This window comes from Sminthopsis crassicaudata, chromosome 1, assembly GCF_048593235.1.
Source record: "Sminthopsis crassicaudata isolate SCR6 chromosome 1, ASM4859323v1, whole genome shotgun sequence".
Taxonomy (NCBI): Eukaryota; Metazoa; Chordata; class Mammalia; order Dasyuromorphia; family Dasyuridae; genus Sminthopsis; species Sminthopsis crassicaudata.
In genome coordinates, this window is record NC_133617.1 from 175,536,945 (window position 1) to 175,552,321 (window position 15,377).

At 35.0% G+C, this 15,377-nt stretch overlaps 1 protein-coding gene across 12 annotated transcripts in view; it reads left to right on the forward strand.

The window, feature by feature from the left end:
* The window catches only part of PHACTR1 (phosphatase and actin regulator 1), a 604,015-nt gene that overhangs the window by 525,990 nt on the left and 62,648 nt on the right, over positions 1 to 15,377 (forward strand). For 10 of the 12 annotated variants that reach the window (XM_074271825.1, XM_074271862.1, XM_074271817.1 and 7 more), the window contains 3 exons: positions 1,643 to 1,964; positions 11,780 to 12,027; positions 13,510 to 13,666. In XM_074271825.1, the coding sequence (XP_074127926.1) occupies positions 1,643 to 1,964; positions 11,780 to 12,027; positions 13,510 to 13,666 (727 nt within the window). The remainder of the gene's footprint in view (positions 1 to 1,642; positions 1,965 to 11,779; positions 12,028 to 13,509; positions 13,667 to 15,377) is intronic. The other 2 variants (XM_074271872.1, XM_074271841.1) reach the window with 1 other exon arrangement.

The following is a 15,377-nucleotide window of genomic DNA, read 5'->3' on the forward strand; positions in this document are numbered from 1 at the left end:
CGTAGGGGGGAGGAGGGGAAAAATTAGAACAAAAGGTTTGGCAGTTGTCAATGTTGTAAAATTACCCATGTATATATCTGGTAAATAAAAACTATTTTTAAAAAATCAGTAGTCTTGTATTCTCTGGAGACAATAAAGCCTAGAGATATAGGATATATAGTTCTAAAGTCTCCCTCCCTGCCCCTTTCTCAATGTGCAATGTGGGTTTCCAATATCTTAAGATCGGTGCCTATTTGTTAGGAAAAAAGTGTTACAACCAAGTATGAATCCTATAAGCAAGGCTCACAGATGCTAACAGCTGGTGGTGTTTCACCTCATTCTCAGAGAAGTGGAAGACCCTGAGAGAACTATATCTGATAAGAGAAGCCCTCTCAAGTCTCTTCTAATCTTGACTGCTTCCTACTATGGAAGTTCTATGAAAAACCAAGATGGTGCATGAAGTGAGAAAGAGGTTTAGATTAGTACTGCTTTGTGCTCGACCTTTCAGAGACCCATGCTAGATCCTTTCCGAAGCACTGTTCAACTTTTCTTTCTTGTTTGTTGTTTTTTTTATTTTTTTTTACAGGGTGGCAGGGGAAGCTAATTGGATACAGCTGTGGAGTTAGACGGATGAGACAGACAGAGACAGAGTCAGACCAAGAGACAGAGACAGACAGACACACAGACAGAGAGAAATAGAGAAAGAGACAGAGACAGACAGACAGAGGCAAAGAGACACAGAGAGACAGAGACAACCAAATTTTTATTTGTTTGTTTGGTTGGTTGGTTTCAAATAGGAAAAGTAAGTGAATATCTGTACCTATGCTTTTATTGGTATTGGGAAGCAGTGTCTTGCTAGAGGCTATATCACTCTTAAGTATATAAGCAATAATGCTTAGAGAGAATCTGGGTATCATGAAAGAGTAATTCCATTTTACAGAGATTGAGAATTTAACTTCCCCTTAGAATCAGTCTGTTTAAAGGGAGAAGCAGATCGTTGTTTTTTAAATATATATATATATATATATATATATTATATATTTCTATTCTGAACTTTTCATTCTAAACAGAAAAATAAAATTATTCATGAAACTAAAGATCTGTTATATATAACTTGCTTTGTTTTTTAAGTATGTAATAAATGCAACCTGTAGCTTTCAAAGCTGTCCTGCTTATCCATAATCCTTTTTGGCCTTCTTTCTGTTCCAATGGATCTTTCTTTTAAAAATATCTTTAGTTTCCTCTTCCTCTCTGTTTATCTTTTAAGGGAGATTTTTGACCTTGTGTGGTGAGTGCTGAGGAAACTATAGACAGCTGAAGCCTGCATGAGTGACAAGGCAGCTCGGTTGTGTTTCTTTGTACTTAGAACAAGTCCCCAAGAGTCCCTTGCCATAAAGTGTGCTTTGAAGGGAGGAGATCAGAAGGAATTGGGTAGAAATGCACATTCATGGGCATCTGTTGACACTACCCAAGATGCTTTGCATCTTAGAGCACTTACTTTTATCTAAAGAATCCCACAAGCACGCACCACAATTTAGGAGGTCCAGGCTTACCCATCATTGATTAGTATCCTCTTCTGAGCAATAAGATGTCAGAGCTGTGGTACATAAATGCTCACATTTGATGCCTAAAAGTCATGCTTCCCTGCTTCTTTCTGTTGTAGATCCTGGCGCCCCTGTGAAATTGCCTTGTTTGCCAGTGAAACTGTCTCCTCCGCTACCTCCAAAGAAAGTCATGATTTGCATGCCTTTAGGAGGGCCAGAACTCTCCCTTGCTTCCTACGCTGCTCAGAAGAGTGCCCAGCAGGCCATGGCTCAGCATCATCATACTGTCCTGCCATCCCAGTTGCAACATCAGCTGCAGTATGGCAGCCACAGCCAGCACCTCCCCTCCGCCTCCAGCTCACTACCTATCCAGCCATCAGGTTGCAGGATGATAGATGAATTGAATAAGACACTGGCAATGACCATGCAGCGACTGGAAAGGTAATGCCAGGTTTCCTATATATCCTGAGGGAAGGGCCATCCATACTGGGTCTAGACCCTAGAACTGACCCTAGGGACAGTATAGCATTGATAATCATCTTGGTGGGTTCCTGTTCCTAGGATCCTTCCTTAGGGGAGTTCAGGGACCAGAATATATAACATAGTATATTTTAAGGTATATAAAAGTAAAAAATAGAAAATATGGAAAATAATATGGGAGTTGGAGGTGGGGGTGACAAAGAGAGGCCTTAAAATTTTCTTTGGTAATAAAGAAAGGAAATATGGGTTAACTAGAAGTTGCAAAGTTTTTGTTGTGAATCTAGTTGCAAAGTTATTTATTTCTCTAGGGCCTGATTCTCTGAGTTAGTCTCCTCCCCCCCAATCTAGTTAGAAGACCTGGGACAAATCATTAAGTTTCTTTATTTATAAAAGTAGGGAGTTAGACAAGTTCATTGGTCATAAACATTCTTAGGGAGACATTGCCTCCTTTGAATATGGTTTGTTGCCTACATTCGCATTTAAGGAAATGCTGAATTTCTGCAAGAGGTTAGTGAAAATAAACTTTTCTAACTTTTCCTTTCTAAATTCATGAACCTCTTGAAATCTATCCACAACTTCCTTGGGGATCCATGGAACCCAAGTTTAAAAGTCCTGGACTAGGATGGTCCAGGACCCCCTAAATAGTCCCTGTGTTCTTTTGACCTTTTGGCCATTTATTCTAATTGAAACACTTCACACCAGTCTCACTCCCACCATCCTATTCAGTTTTTGAACCAGTTTCTTGAGCCTTCATTTTAAGAGGAGGATTGAATTTTTTAAATAAGCTGATATCTTTTAATTATCCTCTGCCTCCTCCCCATGCAAACTGACATATAGAAGGACAAAACGAGTATCACATGCTACTGTACTACTGGTAGAATTGACACTAAGGGGACTGCCATTTTTGGTCAAATTTAATTGTCCCTTTTCTTTCCTCAGTAGAACTCAATTTTGTTGATTCTGCCTCCATAACATTTCTCCTACTTATCCCTTTCTCTCTATTTGCACAGCCATCACACTAGTTGAGACCCCCAATATTTTTCTCTTCTAGATTATGCAATAGTAATTTCATCAATCTCTTATATCTAAATTACCTTTTGAAGTTTTTTAATACATTATCATTTTTTCCTGTTTCTCTGTGATCTAGACAAAATGGCCTTTCTGCTCTTCATACCACTCTCCTCTCTGTCCCTTACATAGGCTGAATCCATTTCCCCCTCACATTCACCTCCTTGGCTCTCTAGTTTCTTTAAAACTTTATTTTAAGCATAATAAATGTCATATTTAGAAAAATTGCACATGTTTATCCTATATTGGATTACTTGCTGTCTGGAAGGGGAGAGAAAGAGAGAATTTTGGAACACAAGGTTTTGCAAGGGTGGATGTTGAAAACTATCTTCACATGTATTTTGGAAAATAAAAAGCTATTATTATTTTAAAAAAACGAAAAAGAAAAAAAAAAAAAGAAACTTTAGCTTAAATGTCACCTCCTACAGGAAATCTCGGAGAAACTATGTGGAACAATTGATAGAGCACTGAACTTGGAATCAGGAAGCTCATCTTCATGAATTTAAATCCAGCCTCAGATATTTACTAGCTGTGTGACCCTGGGCAAGACTCTTAACCCTGTTTGCCTTGGTTCCTCATTTATAAAATGAGCTGGAAAGGAAATGGTGAACCTCTCCAATATCTTTGCCAAGAAAACCCCACATGGGGTCACGAAGAGTCAGACATGATTGAGTAACAACAACATGAAACCTTCCCCAGTCCCTCCAGTCGCTAATGCTCTCCTTCCTTAAATGACCTTGTATATATTTTGTATGTGCTCATACTTGAATGTATTACCTTACCAGATAAATATAAGTGAAGGCAAGGATTAATCTGATCCTGCCTAGCAGAGTACTTGGCATATGACACTTAAATGCCCATTGATTGATTCCTTCTTCCCAACCCTAGAGACCAGTGAGACAGGCAGAAATTATTTACTCTGGCATTTCTAGTTTCTATTGATTTTGAAATAAACAGTTCTTTTTTTATGAAATGGATATTTTCTGGCAAGTCTGTGAGGTCCACTTTCCCATGTGATAACCATTTATATCCTTTATTGCTGCAAACATGGTTAAAAGATCATCTCCTAGTTCCATTCTTCTCCTCCCTTTATTCTTCTACCATCTTCTATTTATTCTATCTATCTATCTATCTATCTATCTATCTATCTATCTATCTATATATACATATATATATATATCCCTTTATTCTTCTACCATTCTTCTATCTTCTAGTTCCATTCTTCTCCTCCCTTTATAATAAGCAAGTGTTAATTTCCTTAAAGAAAAAAATCAATTATTGTACTCCTGTGTACGTATTGTGTGTATGTGTTTTAAGGCTGGATCACATATATAAATATATAATATATATAACATAATTACATTATATAATACATGCACATACAGAGACAGAGGCAGTACACAGAAATAAATTTGTGGTTTGCACAAGGACTTGAAATTTCCAAAAGAAACCCTGAAGTATACCCTTTCCTGTAGGGCCTGCATTGCTCCAAGCTCTTTAATTAAAGCATGAATTTTTTAAAGTTCTAGAGAAAAGCCCTAGTGATCACTAACATATCATTCCCACTCTCCTCCCCTGCTTAATGTTTCTGTCTGGGAGCTCTTGCTGCCTTGATTGTGTTAATGCAGTGAGTGAGGGCAAATCTACATAGGCTCAGGGTCTTAAATGGAATGTGATGTCAAAGAGGAATTAGGCCCAGAGCACAGATGTGAATTAGACATTTTAAGCAAGACAGCAGAAACCTCTGTCACCACTGCCAAGCGCTTTGTCTCTCACTTCTGTCTGGCCTCCCTGGCTAGGTCAGGACTACAAGTAGGTTTTAATAATCTGTCTAGGACAGATGGAATGAATGTTTTTGTCATTTTGACAAGATTTTTCCTCAAGGGGAAAGGAGGCCACCTTCCTGACCAGATTTTTTAAAAAGAAGTTTTTCTCGACATGCTCATTGTCTTCTAGGAGACCTGGGAGGCTTGAGGGTGCTTCAAGGTCAGGAGACACTTTTTTACTTAGTCAAGAAATTCCCCTTCAATCTCTAAGGACCATCTCTTTTCTTATTATCTTAAAATCCTTCCTGTTGTCTGTCCACATTATTTCATTCTTGGTCCAAATGAGTTTCAGCTAGATTATAAAGGGCCATTTTCCTATTTTGTTTTCCTTTTTCACTAGCATTTTTATAAGTACATTAAGCACTCCAATATAGTAGGTGCTATCCTCTTCTCATTTTACAGAGAAAGGGGAACATTAGTATCTTCCTTTTAAAATGAAGCATCTTAATCAGAATGGCAGCCATCAAACAATGGTGATACTTGATTTTCTTCAAAGGTTAATCAGAGAATTCTGATAAAAATATAACACAAATATATATATATGAATTATGAGGAAAGTTTCTTGTTTTCCTCATGCTCCCATAGTTATTCCAGGCACATTTTAGCTTGAAGAGGTGAAATTTGTAACATAATCTTTGAAACTTTTTTGATTCCCAAGAGAAAAAAAAAATGCTTGATTGTACTGTTTTTGTTTTTCTCTCTCTTGATCTCACTTGCTCTTTCCCCTGAAAAAGCAGCCACTCTCTTCATAACAGATGCAAAGTAAATTACAAAAGACTCTTCTGTTGAAGTTTAATTTCATTTTCAGTACCAAATTTTCAGATAATAAACTTGCTCCTTCTTCTGCAAAAATTAGTGTATTTCCCCTCATTTTAATAATAATTACACTTGAAAAAAGATAGCAGAAAGCAATATTCCTTCCTGACATATTTTTCATTAGAAATTAAGTTAAATATTTCATCCAGAGTTTTGTTTTGAAGAAAATTTGGGATTGATCATTGTCCAAAATGGTTTGGTAAAAATAGCCAGCAATTCTAATGTTCAAAATCTGCCTCTTCTTTCCTAAATCCGTTAACCTTCACATCCCCATGTTTAGAAGTGTCATAATTCAGGAAGCAACATGGTGGAATGATTGGATTTGAGGCACAATACATATTTGTTGTGGAACCCAGTTGTGTAACTTCCCTGATTTTGTTTGCTTATTTGTAAATTGTGAATAATATTTATACCATCTACACCATCTGGAAAATGGGAATAATAATATTTTTACTCTTTACCTTTCAAGGCTATTGTGAGTAAAGTGCTTTGTAAAAAGAAACAATGTAAATAGTTAATATGATTCTCTTCTCTTGCATTTCCCACTCTGATGGGTAGGAAAATAACAAAGACAAAAAGCTCTTTAAAAAAAAAGATTGACAATTTCTCAGTCTTTGAAGTACAAGCTGATCTCCTTAGTTGAGAAAAAGGTGAAAAAAGGATATTAGAAAAAGCTTATATGAATTTTAGCTTAACAGTTCTCCCCTTTTTTCTCTTTTCAAAAAAAAATTATTAAGTATCTATTATGGAAATTTTGCTGGAAACTGGCTTTAATGAAACCAGACAAAGCAGAAACACAAATATTCTTTGTTTTATTATCCATCCTTGCCAAAATTTCTTTATTATATGTAATATTATGTGTGTGTGTGTATAAAACTTCACTTACCTACTATGTTTCCTTGTAGGAATGTGAGTTCCTTGAGGGCAAAGGACGTTTTGACTTTATTGTATCTTTAGGCTAGTACAATATCTCACATGTAATAGATCTTTAATAAAGTGCTCATCAAATTGAGATGAATTAAATTGACAGGTGGTAAACACAACCACTAATGATGTTATCTATGAAATACTCTCCTCTCTGCCAGGCTACTCTGCCAAACACCTCAGAGTGAAAGGAATATAAACTAAAGGAAGAGGACTAAGTAGAGAAGAAAAGTAAAACTTACTTTTAAATTCTTCTATTTTCCCAATGGCATTATTCTTAAGATTTGGCAATAACCTTTGAATTCCCTGAATAGCTAGGTGATATAGTAATTAGAATGCTTGAAGACTCATTTTCCTGAGTTCAAATCCAGCCTTAAACTATTCCTAGATGTGTAACCTTACACAAGTCACTTAATCATGTTTGCCTCAGTTTCCTCATCTGAAAAATGATCTGGAGAAGGAAATGGCGAACGACCCAGTGTCTTTGCCAAGAAAAATTCAAATGGAGTCAAGAACACTCAGACACAACTGAAAAACAACTGATTAGCAACTTTTATTGCGTTTATTATAGGAAGAGCACTAGACTAGGTTACAAACTTTGTCTTCATTAATGTAATATGGCATCCACTTCAAACTGGCTCTTTTTCATATACTTTGAGCAATTATATCTGAACAAATATTGAACAAGGGAAAGTGATGTAGTCAATAGCATTCAGGTCTTGGAGTTAGGAAGAGTCAGATTTTAGACATTCCTAAAACACTTATTAGATGAATGACCTTGGGTATGCTATTTCATTTCTCTGTTCCTCTCTTTTCTCATCTGTAAACAAAGGGAGTTAAACTTGCTGACTTCTGAGGTCCCTTTCAGCTCTAACTCTAAGATCCCATGAGTTGAATATTGTCCAAATAAGCAGTAATATAGTTCCAGTAGAAGAGAATAGTACTACTTATGTCAGAGAGTATGAAACACACTTCTACCTTTCAGTAGCAAGATGAGAACGCGATGGAAGTGCATTGGGAATGTTTTGTATATTACCAATTATGGCTTGTTTTGTTTTGTTTTGTTTAATCCTTTGTTAAAAAGGAAGTCTCAATGACAGTCATTATCTGGGAATTACTGTGATATATAACTATTAGGTAACAGTAAAACTTTGTTTAAAGAGTGGTCTGAATTCAAAGGATAAAGAAAAATATGTTTATATATATAAATTAGAGATAAAAATAGGAATCTGATGACATTCGAACTCAATTACCTCATACTCAGAAAGCTCTGAGGACCAGTGGATGTTTTCTCATTTATTTGGATGAAATTCAATCAAGTTCCTAAATGAGTTAGGGAAGAGTAAGTTAAGCCTGACAAAATTGGAAGCAGTATAATCACACTCCATATTTACTGGATGTAATTCAATTCGGGATATAAATTTGCATGAAATATTTGCATATGCAGGAAAAGGTAAGGATGATCAATTTTAACAAGAGGAGGCTCTCTTTCACATCTTTAGATAAATAACTCGAGAACTGGAAGGGACCTCAGAATATCTACTCTAAGCCCCTCATTTTAAAAATGAGAACAGGTGAGAAAGAGCACAAATGATTTCTTCAAAATCACACAAATAATAAACATCAGGGGTAAGATTTGAATCCAGGTCTATGGCCAATTTTCCTGTGCACTGCATTCTTAAGCTATTTTGTTCTTTGGAGGGGAAAAAATGGGAAAATAATAATGGCATAGCTGCCAGATCTGTTGTAAATGTCACAAAATACTCTTTACCTGCATGCAGCACATTCATCCCTTGTATGTTATGTCAACAAAATCTCTTTAGGTTTAACTGCAGAGGACTGGGAACAAAAATCTCCTTCCATTTTTCTTATTCTCCCCTTCCTCTTATATTGTGAAGATGGATGCCACTGGTTGTTTGTTTTAATTTATGAACAACAAAACCACATGACTCTCAACTGTGTTCTGATGGATGTTTTTAATTGGCTGGGCCTGACAACCAAGAGTGCAGAGCAGAAAAATGTCATGATAAGCATAAATGTTTCCCTGCAATTTCTTCTTTTCTTTTCATAGACAGGTTAGGATGGATGGCACATTGGTGCTATTATATCTTCTTTGCAGGGTCACCTATGCTTTATTGCTTTGAACCATATTCCTAAGAGAGTGTTCTGGATCATGGCCTTCAGTATTTTCATTCTACTTTCATGGAAATTAGTTTCCCACCAATACTAGAATTTCAACCAAGCAGGGGAAATAATTTTAGCCATTCTGGTGATGGCCAAAAAAAAAGCAATGGCTAATACAATATAGCCATTCCTAATTGCCTGGATTCAAACACCTAATTGCCTTCTGTTTTACAAATGGATGACTGGTTTTGGTTCCTGATCTAACAGGAAGTATAACTGAACAAAACATGCATAGAATGAAATTAATTTAGTATTCCCAAAGATCCTAATTTCCAGTTCCCAGTGGTTTTAAGAGAGTGTTTTGTAGAGTTTGCTCATCCCTAAGGAGTAGGTTTAAAAAGCACTTTGAAAGATATAGTAACTCATTCTAGTCATTATTTAAAAAATTCTAGGCCAAGGTAACATCATAAGAAAAATTATGTCACTAAATACAGCTCTCTGTGGGCATTCTCCATTGTTGGCAGGACCATGGCAGGGATGAGGACAAAGCAGTTAACAACTGCCTGAATGGTACCCTGAAGAGCAAGGATTCTCTGCCTCACTAGGTTCAAATATTTTGTTTTAAATTTTCTTTTCATTATGAATTCAATTATCATTAGCAAACATAAACATAAAAAGAGCAAAAGAGGATTATATAAAAAACCAAAATTTTTTTACATAATTGGTTTTTTAGTGTGCTAAATTTAATACCATAATAACAAAAATCACTATATCCCTAGTTTTTAGAAACTAGGATCAGGCTAAGTCAAGAAACAATGGAAGAAAAGGAAGAGAAGAAAATGAAAAAGAGAAGTGGAAAGCAATAAATAACCACTTAAAAGCACACATACACACACCAAAAAAAAAAAAAAACACAACAGCATAAATATAATAAAATTCTTAGAACAAAAAAATTATATTCAATAAGAATATGTGGTCTTGTCATTTGGGGAAGTGATTTTAAAGAAATTCAAAGGTTTTATGCTGAGAAATTATTTTTCTGTACCTCACTTTCAGTGAAGGATAAAATCTTTGTTCAAGAATATTTTATAGATGACATTAATGATGTAATTGAGGAGAAATGAACAGAGAAATGGGTAATGAAAACCTTGCAGATTTTGAAGAAATAAATTATTTTTAAAATTTATTTGTATCCACTGGCGTGAAATTCAAGTTGATGTAACCAAAGGGAAGCAAGCCTTTAAGCATATGGGTGTATTTATACACATATGTATTTATGTGTATGTATGTAAAATATGTATGTATTTGTACATATATATGTATGTGCACATTTACATATGTGTATATGCATACATATTTTTTATTCAAAAATAAAACTGCAAGCTACCTTTTTTTTTTTACATTTTCACTTTTTGGTGTGAGATTGCTTGTTTTTAAAATGCCAAAATCTGATGACTGAGGAATTTGTCATTTATATATTATAAAATAGAAATTTATTTAAATTAAAATTTTTGATCATATGACTAAAAAATGTAAAGTGTAGTTCCTTCTTTGGGTTAATCTACAGAAGTAGGGCAGTAAATTATGATTCATTGATATATTTGATGTAGGACCTGTTACAAAAGAATCCTAAATTATTCAGTTTAGGATCATATAGGAAATATTGAACTTCAGAAATCAACCTGGCCATTCCCTGAATCTTACTAAAAATATAACTGCTTTGTCTGGGTAGATTCTGCTTAAACGAGAAATCCAAAAAGATCACATTTGCATCTTCTCCATTTGTCATTCTACGAAAACTACTATCCTCACCTGATGCCCCTGATGGACACCTCAAAGATAAAAGGTTGTAGTTTGAAAAGAATAAAAGAATTTGCATCCTCCATCATCCTTAGCTTTCCTTCTCCTGTTGACTTGTAGCAGTATCTCCAAACACCTGTTCCTAATCCTTTTGCCATGCACAATGCAGAACTCTTCAAGGGGCATCTGACATCATTTTTTGAGTCTCCCTCCCTTACCTCAGTTTATTCTTTACTTCACAAGATAGGTGGGAAGATGAAATATGATGAAATAGATATTCAACACATGATCTTGAAGAAACATATGAATCAAGTAGAAAGCAAATAATGTTATTGTTGTTCAGTCATTTTTTCCAGTTATGTGCAATTCTCCATGACCCCATTTGGGATTTTCTTGGCAGAGATATTGGAGGAGTCTGCCATTTCCTTATCCAGTTCATTTTACAGATGGGGAGAGTGAGGCAGAATTAATTGATTTGTCTAAGGTGACAGAACTAGTAATTGTCTGGGGCTAGATTTGAACTTGATGATGTCTTCCCGACTCTAGCCCTGGCACTCTATTGACTGCATCAAAGTAAATAATAGTATATACCTATTTATCATTTGGAGATAAGACAAATCAAAAAAAAAATTTTAATCCTAAATATAATCCAGAATTACTGTTACTATTATTGTTGAAAAGGAGATGAACATCTGAAACCTCCTGTTTTCCACACCATTCAGACTGTCCCACAAGGCTGCCCACTACATCCTAAAGTAGTTATGTAGTTGTGTAATCTCTTTGAGGGGAAGGATTATTTCATTCTAACCAACAGAGAACTGGTCTTTGAATCAAAATGACCCAATTTCAAGTCCTACCTTTGACACATGATGGTCATTTGATTCCTAGCAAATCATAGTTATAGAGCAGGAGTAGGAGTTTTCTCAGCAAAAGGTTCTCTATAGTATTTAAATCATATTTAGAACAATTTTTTTTAATTTCTAGAAACAGTTTAGCCCAGTGATCATACACAGCAAGTGCTTAATAAATGTTTATTGCATAAGTAGTTCACTAGAAAGGTAGTTTAGTTATCCAGTTCCAGCCTTGAAATATGAATTTCTAAATTTAAACTGTACTTAAGTTTCCTGTGGGATAATTAATGTAGAGTTCATTACTTTAAAAAAAGCCCTGAAAGATCTGAGATACTTGGTGAATGTAGCTCATTTTGTTTCTTTCTAGTTCTGACCAGCGAGTGCCCTGTTCTTCTTCCTACCACAGTTCTAGCTTACACTCGAGTGACGGTGTCACAAAAACAGGACCGATGGGCCTTCCAGACCTAAGACAAGTGCCAACAGTAGTGATTGAATGTGATGACAATAAAGAAAATGTGCCTCATGAATCTGATTATGAAGATTCCTCCTGCCTGTACACAAGGGAAGAGGAGGATGAGGATGAAGATGAAGATGATGACAGCTCATTATACACTAGTATGTCTGAACTATTTCCCAAATTTCCCCCTCCTCAACTAATTTTCTTTCTGTTGTCTCCTCAAAACATAAAGAAAATCCCAAATGAAACCACATTTCATCTATTCCTTAAAGAGACTGACTGTATTAACATAATTTTTAATCACAAAGAATGCTCAGTAATTAATGCCAACCATTGTGTATATAATTACTCATTTTCATTCAGACACTAACAACTTTGGAAGACCAGAATTTAAATTTCCTATTTAAGTGTCCTGAAATGTGCTGAGAAAGGAAGGAGAGAGGGGAAAGAAAAGTTCAAAATCCATCATTCTTAAGCTGAAAAAATAAATCCTTTTTAAAATGGCATTCCTTTGAATGCAACATGAACTATAGTCCTGATAATTTGATGTAAAAAGGGGAGAAAAATCAGAAAAACAAAATCCATAGGAAATCCCGAAACCTTTTGCTATCTAGTAGCTTCAATTTCTTTGCCCAATTTCCATTTAACCAAATTGCTGATAATTGGCAGAATTGTCTCATTTGAGTTTCCTCTCTTTTCCTTTCTTCTTGCAAAGGCAGGGGGAAAACTGCATGATTGAAGGGTCTCTGATAGAAATGGTATTGATGGTCAAAAGGCAAGTGAGAGAAGAGCCAATGATCAAATGGTATTAGTAATCCACAAAATAAAAATTGATTCCCAGTCAAACCAGTTTCATGGGAACCAATTGTGTCCCATGAAATAAAATATCATTAATCTACTCAGAGCTTTTTAGAGTTAGCAAAGGAATTCCTCCACAACAACCTTGTAAAGTAAGTAGTATAAGTATTAATACTTTGAAAAACTAACTAACCTGAGTCAAGATTTGAATCCAGAAGTACTGATTTCCAACTCCAGCCTCCTATCCATTGTGTCAAGTAGCCTCTGAATTTGCACTAATTCCAACTGCCTTCACATGACAGACTCATTTTTATTCCTGTAATTTTACTCATGCCATTTTCTCTACTGCCTATATCCACCCTTTAAAACTCACACAAGTCAGTGAAGGCTTTTCTAGATACCAAAACTCACAGTAACTTCTCCCTTTGCCAAGCCCCTGGGCTTATTTTCACTGCCATGCTCTTTAGCATTCTTTTGTCCTTGAATTGTTATGTGAGCATTAGTTTTATCACTCTGAATAAATTATAAGTTCCTGAAGGCAGGGATCATACTTCTATTATCTTCAAGGCCTCAGTGAATATCTGCTTGATTGATTGAACTCTATAAATCTGTGCTTGAGCTGAAGCTAAAACTTTTTTGAGTATTAAGTTTTTTATAGTTATTTCTTTCCAATATTATAATAATTTTTATATATAATTTCCAATATTATAATAATTATTTAATATATATATCTATAAATATTTCCAATATAATAATAATAATATATCCAATATTATAATAATTATTGGAAGAGGATACAGGTGTTTGTGGGTATAAATGCTCTGTTATTTGGCTTCTTCCAGGTTCTTTGGCTATGAAGGTGTGCCGAAAGGATTCCTTGGCCATCAAGCTCAGCAACAGGCCCTCCAAGCGAGAACTAGAAGAAAAAAACATTTTGCCCAGGCAGACTGATGAGGAGAGGCTGGAACTGAGGCAGCAGATTGGGACCAAGCTTACCAGGTAGGGACACTGGCCATCCTTTCTCATTTCACAATGAGACCATAGTTATATTTTTTTCTGGTCATTGGATAAATCAGCCTTATTCATGACAGCAGAATAATTTGCCTTACAGGTATCTGACTTCAAATCCACCCATGGGGAAATGACAGTTATTCTTCCCTTGAGCCAATCATCCCATGTTTTTCACTTGTGAAGCCATTTAGTGTGTGTTTTAGGTGGTTTCCCTGAGGATGATCACTGAGCAGAGTCAATTGTAGCAAAACCAGTATTGTCAAAAGAGTATTGCAAAGTCATGTTTTGTTGTTTTTGTGTGTTTACAAGTGTAATTAAATAAAAACATCCCTATACTCAAAGGTTTCATGAATGTAGTAACATGTAGTACAAAACATCCATACTAAAAGACTCAATTTTTTTTTTAGTATAAGGGATCTGTTAAATATAGTCATATGCTGACATATATGTCTGTAGATATATATATACATACATATTCAAAATATTCAAAATCTATATCCTTATATATCATATCAACATAAAATATATCAATAAACAAATCTCCATTTTGATGTATAAAATCCAGGGTTTTTATAATGTATATAAAATACAAATTTTTATGTTTCATAATACTAGCAAACTACAAACTATTATTATCACTGCGCTTAACTTTAATTCCTGGCCAACTCTAGAATACATTGTTTTTAAAAAATTTATTTTTTTCCACTTAATAGTATTTTTCAAATTGCATGTAAGGATAGTTTTCAGCATTTATTTTTATATAAGATTTTGATTTCCATCTTTTTTCTCCCTCCTTTGCTCCCTCATTTCTTCCCCCCCCTCCCCAAGATGGGGAGCCTGATATAGGTTATGCATGTGCAATCATATTAAACATATTTTCACATTAGTCATGTTGTAAAAATAAATAAATAAATAAAGACAAATAGAAAAGCCATGACAACGGAAAAAATTAGTATGCTTCAGTATGCATTCAGACTCCATAGAAGACCACATTATTAAAAGAATGGTTAATATGCATCAAAGGAAAGCAAGAATAACAGAAAGTTAGTATGATTTCATCAAGAACAAGTCATATCAGAAAAATTAGACTAATAGACCAGAAAACTGATGTAGACATGAATTTACCTAGATATTAGCAAAGCATTTGGCAAAGCCTTTTTTAGTATCCTTGGGACAAGATAGAAAGACATGAGTTGGATCAGGGACTCCTAAGTTGTAGCATGTGGAGAGACAAAGATCTTTCTAAGGTTTCTGTGAATAACTACACATATCAAACATTAGAATTTTGTCATTATGTAATTTCTTAGTTAAGTAAAACTAATGGTACTACTGTTATGTGGGTTCTATATAGTAGAGCTGTGTATTTTTCATTCTAAATAAAGTTCTTCATACTCAAAGAGGTTGGGATCCATTGGGCTAGATGACCCATTGTTAACCTGGAAGGAGATCTCTGGAGAAGCACGCCCCAAGTGCTGTCCAGTGCTATTTAATATTTTTAAATTACTTGGCTGAAGGTGTGGGTGACATGTGGATAACACAAATCTAGGATAGATAACGGACAAAATCCCAACAGAATCAGGATTCTCAAATATCAGGCCAGTGAAGATTAATCAGAATAAATGGAAAGTTTTATATTTGAGTTCAAAAAATCAACAACTTGAGTACAAGATGGAGGATCTGTGTCTAGAAAACAGTTCCT